Source organism: Periplaneta americana, chromosome 10 (assembly GCF_040183065.1).
Source record: "Periplaneta americana isolate PAMFEO1 chromosome 10, P.americana_PAMFEO1_priV1, whole genome shotgun sequence".
In the NCBI taxonomy this organism is placed as follows: Eukaryota; Metazoa; Arthropoda; class Insecta; order Blattodea; family Blattidae; genus Periplaneta; species Periplaneta americana.
The window spans coordinates 9,279,525-9,300,663 of NC_091126.1; the positions used below are offsets into that span (position 1 = coordinate 9,279,525).

General features: G+C 37.8%; 1 protein-coding gene across 4 annotated transcripts in view; it reads left to right on the forward strand.

Annotated features, from left to right (window-relative positions):
- AdamTS-A (ADAM metallopeptidase with thrombospondin type 1 motif A) overlaps nucleotides 1-21,139 on the forward strand; it is a 991,514-nt gene that overhangs the window by 210,309 nt on the left and 760,066 nt on the right. For all 4 annotated transcript variants that reach the window (XR_011334233.1, XM_069836834.1, XM_069836835.1 and 1 more), the window contains exon 2: nucleotides 18,497-18,709. Coding sequence is in view for 3 of the 4 variants with exons in the window: in XM_069836834.1 (XP_069692935.1) it covers nucleotides 18,497-18,709 (213 nt within the window). In the remaining variant the exon portion in view is untranslated. The remainder of the gene's footprint in view (nucleotides 1-18,496; nucleotides 18,710-21,139) is intronic.

The window sequence follows — 21,139 nt, forward strand, 5'->3', positions numbered from 1 at the left end:
GCCGCAGATCAGATTTCACAATGGTCGAGTTAAACACGCGCGACGCCATTCAAAACGCGTGCTTCTGTTCAATCGATACCGTCGCTCAGTAGCGCTTGCGAGTCGCATTGCTATGTGGGGCAAAATTTCCACCCATTAGCACACCGTTGATCTATAGTATAGATTCTACACGAACAGTTTAAATGCTTTAGCTTTGTCAACTGAAGCATTCTGATGGCAAGGGTCGACGACTGACCAGTTGTGCTTCACGTGTCATGTCTTCATTTAAAGTAATATTTGCTCACTGTGGCGATGCTGACAAGCGCCATTACGAGACGGCTTGTAAAAGGGTTCAGTTTTTCACTTCGGTCGTCCTTTTTTGCGCTCAGCAACGTCAATTTCATTAATAATATTCCAATATTTTTCTAAATATTTTCAAGTTTCGTGAACAGAACCACTACTTTCAAGCAGGTTCTCCTTTCTTTATATTCCCCTCGAACTCTGTCGGTTTGTTAATTGTGCACAGAATTACCCGGCTTTACTGTTCGCGCAACTTATCTGGGCAGCTAAAAGAGCGGGGAAGCGGGGTGTAGCGAGGTTGCTCGTAGCGGTAGCGTGGCAGGTGAGGGAAGGAGAGGGGCAGCGAGAGAGCACTAGGGAACCCAAGTGCCTAGATAAGTTGCGCGGACAATACCTGTCTGTCGTTTTACAGCATTTTGAGTGTGCCTGTATTTAATGAATTCTTCATTCACTTCACCTTTCTAAAGGTTAACTCCTTCCGCTTTACAGGTACTTTAGAAATCCAGTGCGGAATTTTGGAAAGCCTCCTCCATCCCTGCAATCCTAGCGAACAATACGTCTTGCGTAGGGCTAAGCTATCTTCTGTGCAATAGTGGACTATGTATATTGAAGCTACGTGCAGTAAACTTTAGTCTACATCAGCGTTGTCAGACAGAGACTAAACGGAGCGGAGCGCTCCACTAGACTTGTTGCGTGCTCCGGTGTTTCCACAGACATAAGCAAGTTCAAGCTCCGATCTAGCTCCACAACTGGTTTTGGAGCTTACAACTCTGACACTACTGGTCTACATTTATATGTATAGCATCATGTCCATTCCTAGCCACTCTGCACTCCAGCAGCTCTCCCCTACCGACTTCTTGGTGAGCAATACTTACCTCACACCACAGCAGTGCCCCCTAACTACTCGACATGCATATATACTTTTGATATTACCTGAAAAACATAGAAGTATTCACATACAGGTTTGGACACGAATAAGGTCTGCCTAATCTCAGTAAGACGCGCCCAGAAGTGTTTGCATGCCGTTGGAGGACATTTCCAGCATTTATGGTGAAGATTACAGGCACTTAGTTACTTTCATTAGGCTATTCATTTTCACTTTCATTTTATATCGCATTAATTAATTTAGGAGAAAGTTTAGATTCAGACCAAGTGAGATAAGGCGTCCAGTTATTCGTGTCCGAAAGCGGAATTCTCGTCACCGGAACTCTTGTCATTGTACCACCTAGTCACTGCAATTTTGTCACCCGGTGTTTTGGTCACTTCGACTTTTTGGTCACCAGTACACATTTTCTTAAAATAATAATTTATTTTGACAAATAAAATATCCATAGGTGCACTATATAAAGTGTTATGTGACCAATGTTTCAAAATTGCCACACTGCATAAAATGTTACATGATTTATATTTCAAAATTGCCACCCAAATTGTGTCCGATAGCTCTGAGGTTCGTAAGAACATCACCATCTTTAAAATCAGGGTATCGTTCTCCGATCCTACTAATCCTTCTGTCTAAATCCTCCACTTCTTTTTTAACCGTAGGAATGGTATAACGACGGATGAGGCTTTCACCCGATATTTTGGTCACCAGTACACATTTTCTTAAAATAATAATTTATTTTGGCAAGTAAAATATCCATAGAAAATTCTGGAAATTTGTATGGTTTCGAGTGCTCTGGGTTATTAATTAACATGTCTTAAAATAAAATCCAGTAGGCCTATATCAGGACTGTTACTGAGCAGAAACCTGGACACATGTTTCAACGTCATATTGTTGACAATTAACGCTATCTGTGAGCTTAACCAGAACGCGCTTAGAGATGCTAGAAAGTTAACACTGAATTTGTATATACATTTCCATATAAATAGATGCACTAGGTGTGTATAATGTTCCGCGCCGTGGTCTAAGGTATCCTGCCTAGGACTCGCGTTACGGAATGCGCGCTGGTTCGAGTCCTCATGGGGGAAGAAATTTACTCATAAAATTTCGGCCAGTGTATGGGACCGGTGCCCACCCGGCATCGTGATGCATTTGGGGAGCTAAGATAGGTAGCGAAATCCGGTTGCGAAAGCCAGCTACAACGATCGTGCTAACCACACAATACCTCCATTCTGGTTGGAGGACTGTCCACCTCTGCATCGGTATGAGAACGTGAGGCCAGCAGGCGGCTGGTCGGTCTGGGCCCTTCAATATATTATTTACAGAATTTTTGTGTCTGTTGGGATAAATTATGTCTTACGGACTTTCGAGTTCGCAATAAACACTAGAAAAAAAATCAATCTGAGCTATACTTAAATTCATGTATCAAATATGTGAAAACAGGAGCTGTAACAAATATCATTATGAAACCACAAATAAATTTTCAGGTGCATGGTACAATTTCATTAAATTAAATTACTTCATTGCAGAGCAAAAGAGACTATGTGACATGAACGTTCCGAAAAGGTGACGCAAATGAAGCTCCAGAAACAGTTACAAAAAACAGAACCTCATAAATTTCATTAAATAAGCCAACATCTCCTAGCAAGCCGCCCGTGTCTGATCTTCCCAAAAACTATCACGATATCGAACATTGTTGCAGTTGTTACGCAGGTCTCTGTGTCATGTATACCGCAAAGGAGTGTTGCCAGCGCATGTCGCTTCTGAACTAGCTGACTCGGGATCACATACCGGTTCGGAATTTTTTTGGGACATTTCCTCAAAGCACTCAAGGACAAATGCCGGGAAAAGTTTAGAGGAGAGGTCATCGGGTTTATTTCACCAACATTATCACCTTTATCTTCATTCTCATATAAAACGACACAATAGACCTATTTTGAAGCCTAAGGGAACTTTGAACACAAAGCGATTCATTCGTAAGTGGGGCTTAACCTTAACTGTAATGAATCATTCGGTTACTACATTTTATTTCCAGAAACACTATTAAATTCTCTACTCTGAGTCATGCTATAATTAAATACGTTCCCTCTCTCTGTCTGTCTTTATCTAAGTGACATTTCAGAAGTCAAACTGAGTAACATCGTTACTATTTCTGTAGCCCAAGTGTTAAAAGCACTCTGCGGGAAAGGTATGATCTTTGATTCGAATTCCGCCTCGGATATGAATGCTTGTTCGCTTTCGATACGATGTCCTGTGTTGTCGTATGCGGAGAAAGGGCGTCGTGCTGACCTCAGGTCACGGGAGTCCCGCCGTTGATATGTGATGTTCCGAAACTTCTTCGGAAGTAGGCCTCGGCATTAGCGTTTTTGAATGAAATAAAAGTAAGGAAATAAGGACTGAAGTTGAAGGTGTCCGAATGTTAATGAGTGGACAGAGTGGATGGCTATAAATGAACATAAGTTACTCATTTGATAAGCAACATTTTGTCTTGAGGGTGCATTTTAACCATGTCACTCAATACAAAAAAATATTCAGAGTTCTTTTGAACTACTTAAAATATGCATATGCTATAGCACACTTATACAATTAATTCATAATTTAAGTACATTTACTCGATAATTTTATTGCACATCTAAATACAGGGACAGGTTGAACAAAGATGGGAAGACCCCGAGTTTTATTCACTCCATGAACACTGTTCAACAAAGGTCGGGCCAGGAACGAAACCACAAGGGACACAAAAGAATGGAAAACATCACAAAAATGTGAGCACGAAATAATAGCCATAAAATATTTTTTTTTTTTCCTGGAAACCAACCACAGTCGAAAAATATATTAGCCCCAAAAAAATTGTCCGAAAAGAATTAAGAAGTATCTCTAAACATGATTGCAAATTTTTTTTATGCATACTAAGAAATATTTCATTACCAATTGGAAAGAAAAGTAGAAGCATCAGTTGCAATTATTATTCTCCCCTTACGCGGTGCTGTCCGAAGATTAGTGGGTTCGAATCCCGCCTTGGGTTTGGATGAATACCCTTCGTTAATGTTCTGTCCTGTGTGTGTCTTTGTGGAGGCCCGTACGCTCTGCCGACCCCACACTAGGGAAGGCCCACATGTGTCGGTGTCTAGTGCTTGTGGTCCATAGCATATCCATCATTATCGTCGTGTTATTATCATTGAATAGCAAATGTGCCTAATTGTTTTTATTCGCAATGCAAATACACACTGCAGGAAAGAGGTTCAGAGTTACTATTATTTTTATATTTGACCTTCTCGTGGAATCGAGTTCACGGTCTTCAAGTCTGCAGACGTCCTACAGACCGAAATGACTCGCCTCTGTGTAGTTCCTGAAAGTTGTGAAACAGAACTAAGAGCCCAAAACTTTGAAGGAATGGTTATTTTTCAAGAGAGAAAATATTTGAAAATATGAGTAGGAAATTAAATAGTAGCCTATCTGTGAGGATGCAGATGCCCACACGGCGTGATCGGCCGATTCTATTAATAAATGCGGGACAAGTTCGCCAGCAGAAGACAAACGAAAATAAATGTCAAGCACGCTTCCACTCTAGTGTAATGTTTTATACATGGTGCCAGAACAAGTTATTCGCGTAAGAATGTTATTTTCGGACGCAACTTTGTACGACTCCAGCGACGTGGCATTGTGTACTGGCTTTCCTTTCCTTCGGTCTCCCTTTGTATTTCCTTGTTATTCATTTATTTCTTCTCCTTATTTATATTTTATTCCCAGTTTTATTTATTTTGTAGCTGGCCACGGGGACCATCGCTGTGGAGTAACGTTCAATATGCCTGACCGTAAAACGAGCGGGCCCGGGTTCAAATCCCGTTTGGGACAAGTTACCTGGTTGAGGTTTTTCCGGGGTTCTCCCTCAGTCCATTAAGAGCAAATGCTGGGTAACTTTCGGCGCTGGACCTGGATTCATTTCGCTGGCATTATCAACCTTCATTTCACTCAGAAGCTAGATAACCATAGTTGTTGATAAAGCGTCGTAAAATAACCAATTAAAAAACTGGCCACGGGTGGTAACCCATTCGTAGATCATAATCGAATAAGCAATACATCTATGGTGTACTGTATCTCACTACAGAAATCGGTCATCTCTTTTGTAATAGTTGTGTACCCTTTCGTAACTTATTATATCAAATTAATTTCGAAATTCTCATGGAACTTTGTCTGCAGCAATAGACATAACATTTACCCCCTATGTCAAGTGTAACGAACAATATTAAAAGTAGGCCTACTGTTTTATTGTGTATTTGTTTTCAGAGTACTTTCATTTAAGAAGCCGGAAAACACCGATGCATTATTCCGATCTTATCACAGCACTAGTGTCAAGGTGTAGCACCGCATGCCAAGATGGCAACATTTATCTTATAGTCACGCGTCTTAGTGGTGAAGGCTGACCGTGACTATTTCAATGTCATCTGCCAGGAGCACGTGAATTTCAACAGCCAACGGCGCCAAGGCTCGGTGCATCGAGTTCCTTAACCTTATACAGGTCTCCAACTCATATCGACAAATGACAAATTAATATTGGAACCTTAGGCGTCGCCTTTTCACTTCGAAGATCCGAATTCAAGTATCGAAAGTGACCGAGTAGAATATTACCGTGTTGGTCAATGTTTCCTCCAGATACTCCCGTTTCCCTTCATCATATCGAATCGCAAATACAGTATTATTACCGTTAACGAATAAGTACTAGGCCTTATCCTCCAACCCATAGTACTGTACTCCAACCACGAGAAAGTCTCCAGGGAATGAGAGGGAGCGGGGTGATGCTGTGAATGAATGTTGATGTCATAAAGTCACACACGTGGGTACTCGTATCTCTATTGGCTAAGTCTCACAGCACAAACAATAATACTGATATACACATTTTGATACTACCCTAGTTACAAAATTAGATCACGGTTAATCTCCTGGTCTTTTAATCCCTCCATACAGGAAATAACATATGCAGGAGAGCGCATGATTTTTAAACTGACGTTGTAACTCTAATATTATCTAGCTACTTCGCTCCAATAGATGACGCAATAGTAACCACATTCCTTTCAAGGTTTATCTCCTGGTCGGAGAACAGTAAGGGAATTATGCCCAAATGGCTGTTTTATTGAAGATTGATTGAGCTTTTGAGGGTGTTAGGGTAGGCAGAAATATCTTTCTGTTATTATTTCACGGCAAAGAAATCATACGAATTTATTTGGATTTTTGAAACCGTGATTACATGACATCTAGATCCAATGTTCAGCCGTCTTTGACACTAAAACACCAATCATATTGACTTGATAGAGATTTGAAAAAAAAATCAATTTTCAGTTGAAGAATACATAGACCCAGTTACTCAAAATATATTAAGTAGGAACCATGCTGCTGACCACACCTTACCTTCGTACTGATTGTATGATCGTTCACCTCTTGTGAGTCATGTTACCATGAGGCTAGCAGCCGGCTGTCAGGCTATCGCGCCACGAAAAAAAGTATTAACTTAGAAGCAAAGTCTTCACTTCCTTCGCAGGAAACAAATTGAAGTGCAGTTCTCCGGATGACGTGTACCCTTCACATAATTGTCAGCTTCCCCTGGGATTTGTTTCTTCGCCTTTCCTTGCCCGTCAGCTGACAGTTATTAGTGGATATATTGAATTTAACGAGCAGATAATTTGATTCTATCCGATTTCCAAACCCATTACCCTTGACGACCTTATTATCTCCGACTCATGATGTTCCTGGCTCGAAAAAGCTATGCAATGCAGTAAATCTGGTAACTACTAAAAATTCATCACCAAAAATTCATCGGGGAGGTCCGGAGCTTCTAGGTTTTTGATTTCAATTTTCTAATTCATAGACGCAGATAATCTCTGATGAGGATGTACGCAGCCGCTCTTACAAATCCCAACCCGCTCATATCCGGACTCGGCCAATATACTGTAAGCCTGGGAAAAAAAGAATAGACATATACCAAATGTGCCTATTAGGTGTCGTAATAAACCGAGAGATTGTGGTGGTCGATGCACTTCCACCGGTGTAGGCCTACGTAGAGCACTTTTCTTGAATATTTTCTGCTTGGAACACGGCGTCTTCTGTCTCGTATTTCGATGAAGAGTGAGCACCGATTTCTCAAGGGCCTCTGTCACGAAATCACTGAATGTTGGTCGAAACAATGTGGGTGAAGCCGCTTGACCTAACCTTGAACTGTGGTGTCATTCTGGCCAGTCACTTGTGACCCTAGCAAGTGATATGTTCTGATAGGATTGAGCTCGCTTTAGTGGTCGTCCGGAAGACAGCTGCTGAAGTTTCTCAGGTTGAAGGTTCCCACCCGATTAAGCAAGAACAACCTTCACCTTCCAATGATATTCTCTGCTATCCTGAGTATATTTAACATATTTCCACAGTTTAGTATGTACAGTTTCGAAGCTCAATACTTAATAAATATGCATACATAGGTAGTTGCTGACTACCAGGATCGCTACTATCGCCTCAGCACAAACTCTTTCCCTAGCAGACGATAATGTATGTTCGGGTTTTCTATTTCAGTGTATGGAGCTCAGTAAAATATTATATTATAACTTTATTGCGTATCATTGCTAAGTTTTATTTAGTGTAATGTGTCCATAAGTTCCGTTTACTTCTTATTGCATAATTTGTTGGAGAAATAATTATAAAACTGTGTTATTTTAATGTGAAGAGAATTTTACATGTTAACATAATCTATTCGCATCAACATTTTAAGTTTAGAATGGAAGCTATTTTGGGGTTTAATAAAAAAGAATTTATATTGTGATTTTAATTTAGTACATCTACCTTCCTGAATTGTAGATTGAAAATTTACCATACCACTCCTATGAAATTAGTGCACGTACGATTGTGTTACTTCGTTTCTTAGGAAGTAGATAAATACAATAATTCAGTACGTACTCGATTGTAGTATTAAAATACAGATAAATTGAATGTGCGGCGTATCATACATGACATTATGCTTCATTATAATGTATAAATGCGAATATTGAAGGATTGGTACAGTAAACATAACCTATAATTTCAACATATCTAAATATCCGTGCGGTGCAACTGAAAATTATTGAATCGTGCATAAATGAATGTACAAGAATTTCGCAATATTTAATCCAAATAAAGTCAGGTATTACACATATGAACAACGTAATTTTCACACCAAAAATAATATTACACCTTAACTCGCAAGTGAATTATTTCTGAAGTGTCTCATAATCATTGTTTTAAATTTATTAATGCAATTACACTACATTTTAGAGAAATAATATATGTTCCTCTTTATACATTGCAACTAATTCATATGGTTGAAACGCCACCCTCCGTGATCGGGTTAAGCGAGTCATATGGCAGTGAAACAGTCTATTGTTCCTAGTACTCACAGCGCTCCAAGCGGCTAGCAACTATCGCGAGAAATGCAAAAAATCATCCCAAGCTTCGCAACTGTATATACTAAACTGTGATATTTCTCTAAACCAGATTTCCTTCCTTATTCCTTGTTTTATCGAGAGACTGACCGTGTTGAATCGTCTGCTTTGCTCAGGCATTCAGCAACAAGACCATAACATACTGAAATAAAAGTCGCAGATAAGTTTCCATTTTTTAATATTGAATAAAATAATTTTTAGTTACGTTTTCCTCATGCACAGTCAAGGATTACGAGTGTAACATGCTACCGGCTCGTCTAAGACAATGATAAGTCCTCTTCGTCGTAATTCATCATAATTCGTGCGAAAGGAGTTTTCGACGGACTTTTAAGTAATGGAGGAACAATTTACCTCAGATAATCGCCCGCAATATTTGATTGTGCAGTGGAATATAGAAATGCGAAAGAGTTTGTCTGATGGTCTGAGTGCTTGATTCATAGCAAATTATTAGTACTCTTAAATAATTTAATAATAATAATAATAATAATAATAATAATAATAATAATAATAATAATAAAAAATAATTTCTGTGAATGTTGTAGTAAGGACGAAGTGTTTTCTTTCCCTTGTAAAAAGTGTGAAATAGTAGCTTGGAAATTAGAAAATATTAACACGAAATTTTAAACGTAATTGTGTGCTGAGGTCTTTCTTTTCTACCTCTAACTCTTACACATCGTAAATGGCATTTTAAAAGCTTATAAAATAATGCTGCAACCTCGGAAACCCAATTTAATCTTTTAGATCCTAATTATCGGAGGATTATTCATAAGTAGACTTGGAAAATATTATGGCAATAATATGGGTTTTAGGCGCCAAAAGAGTAACTTGGTAGTGAAAAAAAGACATTAGGACAAAATATATGGATCAGAAATGCATAGTAATTCGAAGAAAATAATAAAATAAAATCAATAAATGACATTGCACGTTAAGATAAGAAGTGTGGGGGCGGAAAAGATACAGAATAACAAGACCGTAAAACAGTACAAAAGGGAAACAGTATAAAATGTTGTATATAATAAAATCATTGCTGAACATGCATTTAAACAGTAAGATTATAATGTAAGTTGTTTCGTTGCAAGAATGGCACATGGCGCGACAATGTCACCAGTGGAGCAACAAGCAAATTCTCCTGGCCATTGCCATTACTTTCAGGCTTTAAACGTCGCTATGGCATTCGTGTGTAAGACAAGAGAGTGAAATAGATGAGTAACGGCAGTGAAACGGAAACCCACAGGCGAACTTTTGAACTTGAAAATCTTTATTAAGAAACGTGATAATTAATTCTCTCTCTTGAATAATAGTATTAATTTCATTAAGAGCGCATATATACTGTATGTCTGTCCAACATCTTGAAATATATAACAATAAAGAAATTGTATTGTTGACTGTTAAGTGTCCTTACGTGTATAGGATGTAACCTTTCCCTGAATTGTGTAATAAGCCTACTTTTCGTGGTAGGCCTATAATTTTCCTTTGACTTAATTCTTGGAAAATTGACGTATTTTTAAACAAAACAGATAACTAAATATCAAATGACATCGATGGTGTTTGGTAAAGGGTGGTGTCACAAAAATGTGTTTTGAGATAAAGGAAAAATAAATTTCGCACCCTTATTACAAATAATTTTGTACGCAAATAAAACACATTAAATGCTAGTAGGCCTATTACTTTTGTTCTCTGCACGCCCGCTTGGAGAATTTAACTTGTGTACTCACCTCGGGAACAAAACTCCATTTGCACAAAAAATGACTTTACTGCCTTAACCCGAACACCATCGATATACAGGAATCTACGTTCAAGAAGATGAAAAAGATAATATGAATCATTTTTAGCTACCTTTATTGTCATGATTCGTATAATTGATATCTTATTTGAAATTCTCAGACTTCTAATTCGTATGTGTAGTATATCTAGTCATGTGAGTAGAGGTACGTAGTTTTTTTTTTTCGCAAGCCACGGATTCGCGAAATACGGTTTTTAGTTGATAAAAGCAACAGTGTTATATTTCAAGCCTTTCCAAGGCAAAATATCTCAAGTTTAGGCTCGCGAAATTATGCGAAATTTTGTGCATACGCGAAATCTTAGTTTTTAACACGAATTTATTGGAAATTAGTGTTCTCCAAAAATAATTTTCATTAAAATTTCGTGAAATTTTAATTTAAATTACGCACATATGTGCATGAATTAATGCAATAAGCTTTGGTGAAGCTAAGTTTCCTGCGTGCTGTACTGTTGGCAGGCAAGAGTGTGATATTTTTTGTACGGAGGAAGGACCCGAAGGCTTACACTGCAGCTTGAGGCTTATTGTGCTCTCCACTCCTATTCTTGTGAATAATTGGGTAGCCGAACGACCGCGCTCTTGTACAAGTACAGCACGCCGCACCGTGAATAACTCGGGCCATTGTATGGATGATGATGATGATGATGATGATGTTATGTGAATTAATGATGGCGAAATGAGTCCGAGATCCAACGCCAAAAATTACCCAGCAATTCTGCTTAAATTGGTGGAGGGAAAACCCCAACCAGGTAATTTTTCCCAACCAGGATTTGAACACGGACCCATTCGTTTCATAGCCAGACGTGGTGACCATTACGCCACAGCGGTGGACAAGACATTAAGTCAGCTGGATTAAGATTTGTTTTATTTATGTAGCAGATTTAAAAAAAAAACTGTAAGTGTTTAGAATATCATATGTTGTGCATTGATATGAATGTACATTTTGAATTTAATATTCAAACCTTATTTCAATACGAAATTTAGAATCTTATATTCAGACAGTATTTGAAGTAACTTTATTTTCGATAGTCTATAACATAGAAATAGCCTGAATATTTTGTGGTGTCTATTTCTTTTCACTTGATTATTTAACGAAGCTGTATCAACTACGAGGTTATTTAGGGTCGATGAGATTGGTGATAACGAGATGGTATTTAGCGAGATGATGCCGAGGATTTACCATAAATTACCTGACATTCGCTTTATATTTTGGGAAAAAACTCTGAAAAAAACAACCAGTTAATCAGCCCAAGCGGGAATCGAACCCACGCCCGATCTCAACTCCAGATCGGCTTGCAAGTGCCTCAGCTGACTGAACTACGCCAATGGTTATTTGGTGTCTGTTAATTTATAGCCTATTTTTTCACATAGGATGAGAGACTATTATACATATTTATTTACACAACAGTAAAGTGACGATAGGAAACTGTAGGTATTGTTAGAATGTACATAAAGCCTTAAGATTACCTTGATGATATAGGCCTCTGGTTTTGTAGGCATATTCAGTAGGAATACCCGGTCTAATGTATTTTGTAGGACGAGATTAAAAAAAATATAATTTTTTCAATGTGAAATAAAACGGAATTCCATCCTGCCGGTGGCTTTTCTGTGGTTTTCTTAAGGCGCTACGACAAACATCGAAATGAGCCCTGAAAAAAATGAGCCACGGACCTAGATCCCCTTTCCACAATGTTTCGATATAGATATATAGTCTATTAAATTAAAGCCTTCGGAATAGGAGTCTTGGTTTTCGCGTGTTGTCTTCGATGCTTGTGGCGGGTTTCCTCAATTGTCGTTCGCACAGTGAAAGAACTCTGAAACTTCCTCATGAGAGGACTGCGGCAGTTTCTTTCAGGCATTTGTTCCGCCTTTCCTGTCCTGTGCTGTTCTGTCATGCTCCTCTCCCTCTTATGTGGTAGCTGTTAGGTTAGATCCATTTTTGGCTTTCGTCTTCAAAATTCTCTAAGTTCCTTCAGTGGAACGGCGAAATTAGGAGAGAGGCAAACAGACTTGGAGCTCACACATTCTGTTTTTTCTCAGCCCCAAACGCGTTTTCGCATACCTCTTAAATGTTTCCCCTCCCATTCATTCATTCATTCATTCATTCATTCATTCATTCATTCATTCATTCATTCATTCATTCATTCATTCATTCATTCATTCATTCATTCATTCATTCATTCATCCATCCAGCCCTCTATCCGTCCGGCCGTCTCCATCCATCCATCCATCCATCCATCCATCCAACCACACTGAATTTATGTTCTCTTGCACGAAATAACACCAAAATTAACCAGATTTTTATACCGAAATTTAAGGTTTTTATTCACTGTAAAATAGGATCTCCACGTATGAGATATAAACATGTAGGCCTTACGTGATCTGTGATTTCCATGCCGCAGGGAGTGAGGTAACGCATCTAGGTGCGGGCGAACGTCTGGTTGTGCGAGAAGACAATGCGTGTGAGGTTTTAATTAGAATCTCAGACGCGTTGGAATTTTAGACTGTCAACACATGTGAGCTGCTTTTTCGTCTGTGTTTTATGACGCTATGACACTTATGTTGCGTTATAAATGCAAGTTATCTCCATACATGTGTCACTTACTTGTGGACTTGCTTTTCATCCTCGCGCGCGCACGCGTGCGTCGCCCTCAGTATTTCACCCTTCATTAGAGCCGTGATGTTTCAGAGAAACGCACTCCGAGTGCTTCATGCGTGTACAAATTTCTGCTCTTAAGTTTTTGCTCACGCATGCAAGGCAAGGATATGTTTCGGGATCGGCGGTTTTATGAAAGTTAGTGACGTAAATCGAAGTATACCAAATACATATTTTATAATAAAGCACTGTAAATTTACAGTCATAGAAAAATTTGTGGCCTGCCTCTTTTTAGCTTACTTACAGACCTGCAAAGAGTTCACCAAACTGTACAGCTCTCACAATTTCGTCGGATATTGAGATGCTGATTAGAGTTGTTCTTTCAGACATTTATGTTTTATAAATATTTTGTATGGTGCAAAGTTTACATGTAGTTACGGATGTAGAGACTACTTCAACGTCAGAGAAAGCAGGGGAAATGGGCAATCTCATCAGGACTGGGGAATAACTCTTGGTAACGGATCTTTGGCCCCGGAATTGTACAAATATGCAGAAGTCTCGCACAACATGACAATGCTGAGAAGACGAATTCACTGCCACGAGCTGAGGCCAGATTTGTCAAGGGATGAGGCAATGGCGTTGAAGCTTGTCTGGATTTCAATAATGAAGGAAATATTGAAGCATTCTATGCATAAATCCTTGGGTCTCCTTTCCTCGTAATGGAAAGCTTTCTTGTTCTTGACTTGTGTACGCCATCGAAGTCATAGCTGTTTTGCCTTCATGATATATTTCTCTTGAGCGAAATAGTTTCATCGCCGAAGGTCTTATATTTTTAATAATTCAGTACACAAAGAAATAAAATTCTCAGATTGTCACGGAGTAAAGAATAACACGTGTTGTGAGCGTTTCTTCCGTGCAGTGATCTAATTGTGCATATATTCTGTTCTTATGGTAGGAATGAAGTCACCTAGCCTTGGTCAGTGTTCTATATATGGAGGGAGCACGCGTTATTTCACCTACGTGCCAACAACTTGAAGAAACTTGAACGAGCTTCAAATGCAAACGAAAAGTTTTGAATACCATAATTAAGCCCTTCCGTCAACTCAGAACTTGCCAATTTGAGACTCCGGTTTCATTTTCGGAATTTACTGCTGTTCGATTTCCGGAATTTACGAGTATTGCAATATATATTTCTCGTGAGCAATGTTGGGGTTTCTTCCGTGTTTCTCTCATTCTCTTCTACTTTACAAATTCCATTCCACCAGTACTTTCCATGGTACTTTCCTTTTCCCATATTTCATATCTTTTCATTTCGTACAACTTATTTCGTCGAGGTCACACTTCCTCATTGTATGTTTCGCAAGGATTCCATTCTCTATTGTGTTATTGATGATATTTCTGTTCGTACTTTATCTTGAAACATCATTTACAAGACATAAGGAAGTGGAATAATTTACTGTTCATCCAAACTAGAGCATAAAGTTCTCATTTTCTGCATTACAGACGAAAGGCATTTTTATTTGTATTTTATGTGCGTCATTCTGGAATAAGTGTTCTTATACAGAGAATTTATTTTGCTAGGGCTCGCTCGCAAAAGCTTAGTATATGCGGCATTGAACAGCGCAGCTGCCGACACGCGGCCCTCATAGCGGTCGGTTGTGAGTTAAAATCAAGAGAGATAAATCGTATGATGAACAATTTTTGCAGTTTGAAGCTCTAAGAATGCTTGCCTTTTCAAAGACGATGCTAAAAGTGTTCTCCATTTGCTGCGTGTATACGCAAATTTTGATTCACATGTTGCACCTGTACTTTCGATGTGTTGTTGGCTATTTCTTCTCATATGTTGTTTTGTGACATCTACGACTTGATTTCGTGTCCAATACTGATCCCGTAATTTTGAATTTGTTCACTATCTTGTGAACTGTTTTTCTATTAGGTGGATCAACGTCAGGAAATCATTCTGAAATTATCTACGACACTGGGTAGGTGATTCTTTTTATAAAAGTTAAAACAAATAAAAATTCTTTGTTCGGTAATAAGTTTTAGAACTATGTCGCAAACAAGACAAAAACAGAGAACTTAAACCGCAGTGCACACGTCTCTCAAAACAACTGACTCATGCGTCATGTCGTCTTATTGCTGCCTGCCTACCCGGCTTATGCTTACGTTACTGGTGCCACCGTATTCCGTATAGTGGCGAGCCCAAACAAAATAAATGCACTGCAGATACTAAACATGAACAAACTTTTAGAATAGACAACAGACGTTTGAGGCAAATAGATAGACGGTGTGGTTAGCGAGGTGTACTTTCCATCTGCCACCACTTGCTGGTCGATTATGCCTTGTGTGAGACCCGACTCCTGCACTGTCCACAACTGGAATATGCGTTCCTGGTGGTTTGAAATATTTAGGGGTGGAAAACACTGTTTTAAGTAAGAGTACTGGAAGTGTAATTTTTATGGTCCATGACTTAAGAGTTGTGTGGTATCTGTCGAAAATATTAGTTTAGCAGTTAGCAGTGTAAATGTAGAATGAAATGTACTCTTCATAAGAAGAAAACCTGACTCTAATGTTATAAAATCATTAGAAAGTGTTTTTTTTTGTTAATTTTTTTATGAAAATGCTCTCTTCTGTCTTCAGAAGAACTTCCATTTCTCTGAAAACAACTCTCTATAGAAACATGAGTTAGTATCTTTAAGAGGAAACAATCAAATTTCTTTCAAAAACATTGAAGAAGCAGCTTGTGCATTGGGAATTAGTGTCAGTTTTCTGATTTTAGACTATAATTAGTGGTGTCTTAAAATATACTGTCAAAGGTTTCAGAAGGAGATTGGCGCAACAAGAGTGTGGGCTTGAAGTGGGTGAGGATTCTCAAGCAGTTCAGTCTTCCTGCTTTGAAGAGATAGTGTCATGTGCCTTGGCTATACCATTGTAGAAATATTTTCTCTCATATGACTTTGACCTAAGATAATGTTAGGAACAAGTGTTCTTGATTTAAGCAGAACAGAATTTCTCATCAATATAGACATCAGTATGACTTGTTTAGAATTTGTATGTAAGTTAAAAAATGAAACAACTATTGAAATCTGCTAGGAGCAACAAAACTGTACTCTCTTAAATGAATATAATATTAAGCTCACTGTTATCATGAAGTTCTTTGCACTACTTGTTGTCTTCAGAATTATTTTTGGGTCTACTACATGAATTTTATTTCAATTCTTCATTTATGTTATTGAGATGAGATTAGGTTAGTTGAGTTATTGTGTACGTATACAATATTGGACTACGTTTACGGTTCCGATGCAAGATTAGTAATGTTATGTTTTATGTAAAACAGTAGGCAGCTATTAAAGGTCTAAAATATACCTGCAACTTATGGGTAAAGAATACTCAAATTTTGCCTCTATTTCTGAAAAATCAAAGGTTGGCTTGCTGATGTTAGAAATCAGCTATCATTTCCTGCTGTGACGTTAAGTTTTCTTGTTGTGCCAAATTGAACGTGGAGAATAGTTCCAACTGCTGTATTTATGTCTTCAAGAACCTCAGCATAGCGTTTAGACTTGCAAGCTCAGAACTTGGTTTTATTTACTCCTAAAATGCTATTTAATATCCGTAACCCTTAAATCATTGTGTTTTGTGATTCTGAACTGTCTTTTACAAGGCCGGTCAGTTTGTTGTTGTTGTTTGTCACATCCATTCGCTGGAGTTGTTCAGAATTCCGTTCTATTCTTAGATATGAGCTGGTTAGGTAATCTTTTCAAAGATATGGTATCACAAGGAAATTACAGGATTGATATCCAAACTTGTACATGCATTGTCTCATTGCCGCGGCTCTTTTCAGATTAGTTCCTTTCTTCCTTTCAATGTCGACAGTTACGATCAGGTGAAAAAGAAGTGATGGTTGTCATGAATCTGTACAAAAAAGGAAGTGGTTCTTTATTGCATTAGGTGAAGAGCATCGGGTCACGGCCTACTACTGCCTTAACACCTTGCCAACAAGTCTCCAAATATAACAAGGAAATAGCTACTATTGCGTTTTATTTTCACGGAACAGACAAAGCAGTACTGTAATTCTGCACATTAGAAAGGAGATATTCCACCGATAACGAAAGGTAGAAAAAGTGCCGCGAGCCTTGCTCTTTTACATGCTGATGCCTTCAATTGTCAGGGATACTAGAGAAAACTTCTCTCTACAGTTTCCGAGGTATCGTCGCACCTCTGCTATATTTGCCGTGTCTTTCATATATTATAGTTTAGACTCTAATGAACGTGACATAATTTATTAACTTTCATAAATAAAACGTTCTGATCCAATTGATGACAACTGACCACAAATTCGACCTTTTAGTGATTATTTTATTTATTAGTGAATATAACAATCCTGTTCCTAATTGGTGATTATTGTTTCCTTCCCCATAGTACTAGTAATCTCCTATTTGTGATGTCTTTCCCATCTAACCTAACTCCTGCACTGCAACAAAATCTAGTCTGTATCTAGCTAGTTTTTTTGCTACTAATGGTACCTCTCTTGTTCTATAGACTCGTAACATTCCAAGTACCAAATCTCATAACCTGTGGTCGTGCCATAGAATCAATCCCATTTTGAGGCTTATGTTGATATTTCGTAATAAGGTTTTTGTACGGTGATGGGTTATTAGCCCTTCGCCCAACCCCCAAGCTGGAGAACCACCCCTCATCGGCTGTCCGTGACTGTTTATTCAGTATGTTCACAGCTACCCTCCATATCTGGAAAACGTCTCCTGTATCCGCAACCTGAGGTGATAGGAACCCACAATAAAATATATTATTATTATTATTATTATTATTATTATTATTATTATTATTATTATTATTATTACAAGGTTGAATGTTATTAGCATATATTTATTAACTTTTAATTACTATAACTCAATATAAAATATCACTCACACGACTGTTTTAATCTAATCAAGTTGAAATTTTACAAAAATACACTTCACATTTTAATAAACAAATCTTGCTATGGGGTTCTATTACTTTATGTATATTTTATTTAATATGCAGAAATGTTTAATTTTCAATTTTATTATTTTTAATATCATTACTATAATTATTGTAACTTAACCTATTAAATTTATACTGAAATTAATTTCATATAAAATTTTAATGTTTGCAATTTATTACAGCATGTTTCTAAATTTTCATCTGAATCGGTTAAGAATTGCAGCTCAAGAAGCAGTTAATACAGAGCGAAATTTTGAAAAATAAAGAACAGAGAAACCAACGAAGGAGACGTGCACCGGATCTTTAAATACATGCACATATCTTTTAAAAATGTGCGTTGGGGATTTTAAAATGGGTGGAACAGGTAAAATGGTGACATTTTTTGTTAGAGGAAGAATTGAACTTCTCTATATGAAAAATAACTACAATTTTTCAGTTTCCTTCAAGCTTTCCGTAATACGTTCATAACTCACCTTAATAAATACTGGTGATGATATCTGACGACTGTTTCCCTTTCATTGCAGAGCGATCGAAAGGCAGGAAGCTGAGTATTGACGGAAACGATGATGTATCCCTCTCCCATCAAGTGGAGTACGTGAAGCCGGTGAAGATCTCACCCCTGCCGTTGCATGAACAGGACCTTCTATATGGTGGCGACCAATGGGCCTTCACGTCTCCAGTAACGTCCGACTCCGCGCAATCGTCGGGCAAGGGCGGCAGACACCACGACGCACAAAGTAAGTAATCGAGCGAGAAGTAATTGTACGGAATATAAGGCAATTAATTTTATACAGCTCTGAATGTAGGCCTACGTAGCTCGGTGGGTGCTTTTATTTTGTTTTGTAATTTCCGCTTGCTTTATTTTGTCTTCGATTATTTATTTCTGTTCTATTTCTGTACTATTAAAGCATTTGTACAAAATGGCGCCGAAATATGTCATTACGAATATCGCAGAGACGGATCAAATTTCGTCAAACACTCTGAAATCAAGCACTGTTCTGAACCCAAGTGCAAACTACTTTGATCCTGACAACCAACTCGTCATCAATTTCTACTGGAGATTCCTAGATGAAACCCTTGATGTCCCGCAGAAATGGTGCAGTATTTCAGGTCCGGAAACCATGGAGGCCAAGCAATACTACCTCCCTTGCCAATCTAGCTATATATGAATAGTTTTATCAGGAAGTCTCGCACAATGTATTAGGAAACGAGAATGTCTGTACAAAATTAGTTACATCTCCTTAAAATAAACTATTAAAAATAAGTTATATTTCTTACCTTGTAATATAAACGTGTATTTTTATGCAATCTAGGAAGCGAAAGTTTTTCTTAATATTAGTGACTTGATTTATGTATGTCTTTGATTGAAAGTTCAAGAAAACACATTGAGAACTATAAAAATATTAGCACTACGATACAGTGTAAGTGCTACTTTCTTGTTGATTCATGACGTTCAGGACATCTTCGAAGCGGCTATTGTAGTTTTATTCCACAGTGTCATAATAATAGTCTTTATTGAACACGAATGTGTAGCTATTTTTTATTTCATCAGTTTGTAAGGAAAACATATTAAGTCAAGAATATTACTTCTGAGAAAAAGGCGTACCGGTATATAATGCACATAATGTAGGTGTATAAGCTTAGAATTGGAAAATGAAATGCTCATAAAGAGAAACACCTAACTAAAAATAGTATTTTGAGGATTCAGTTGTGTCAAAAACTTTCAAACGTCTTTTTCTCAGAAGTAATATTCTTTACTTAATGTGTTTTGCTTGTAAACCGACGATTTGTTCTGGAGGTCTGGCTCGGGAACTCGCAGAGTGAGGGTGATTGTGGAGTATTGGTGGAATGGTGGTGGGGGAAACGGGAGAACCCCAAGAACCCTTCGCGTTCGATTTGTCCACCACATATATGATATGAACTTGTGATTACTCTACGCTGCACTAAGCATGTTTCTTCGGATTGGTGTCTTTGTATTTTAGTGAGTTGTAGCGAGGAATTCTATCCCCAACCATGTCGTTATTGAATATGTGGTATGCAAACTGAAGCTGCAGAAGGTTTTCTTGGTACTCCCGTTTCCCTCTCTTTCCAACAACAATTTTCCACCTCCCTATTTTTTCATCTACTGCAGCGGTGACCAAACTGGTTATCGTGATTACATCGTGTAATCAAAGACACTTATACTAGTAAGGGGAGTTTGCTGTACATTGCTCTCTGTCTCGCCCACGTACTGGAGGTAAGCAGTGTCGGTACCATGTCGCTCTAAAAACCCTCTGTCTCTACGAGCAGGAACAGAAGTTTTCGTACAGAATGGGAAGAGGAATTTATTCGCTGTTCTGTCGGAGAAAATGTAATATGTTGCTTTGCTCAGCGGTTCAATTAGTAGTAGTATATAGAAGCGATATTACAGGGCATTACGCTGAATACACAGGCAAAAAATATTATTATTGTTATTATTATTATTTATCAGTGTTATCATAATTCTAATATACGTGCCTGGATATATAGGCCTACATCTTCCCTTGAAGGATAAAATAATTACTACGGTATATCTCCATTTTAATTCGTTTTTTAATATTTTCAAGACTATTATCAGTTATTTACTAGTTATTGATTTAATAATAATGATAATAATAATAATAATGGTAATGATAATAATGATAACAATAATAATAATATTATTAATAATAATAATAATAATAATAATAATAATAATAATAATATAGAGAAACTGATTGAATATTACGTGCTAGTGTAGTAATGAAACGAGCTATTAAACTCCAAGAACTGAAATCAGCCTTAAATCATCGCCATGAAGAGAAAGATGTCATAAATAAATGTGGCGAACGAAATAGCTCGTTCTCTTAAGCCTTTCAACGAAGGAGAAGTTTATAAAAGCGTAGGCCTAATGATCAAGGTGGCTGAAATAATTTGTCCAATGAAAGCTGTTAATTAATTTTGAAAAACTGCGCATTTCTCGACTAAATATCCAGAAATTTCTGACTGTGTTCAATGAGGAATATTAAAAAAAAAAAAAAATCAAGAAAATTTGTATATATTTTGATTGGCTCTTGATGACAGTAGTGACATTACTGATACAGCAAAGCTTGCGATTTTTATTTGCGGGGTTGATGAAGAACTCTTAGACTGTCCCTCGCGTGTAACCA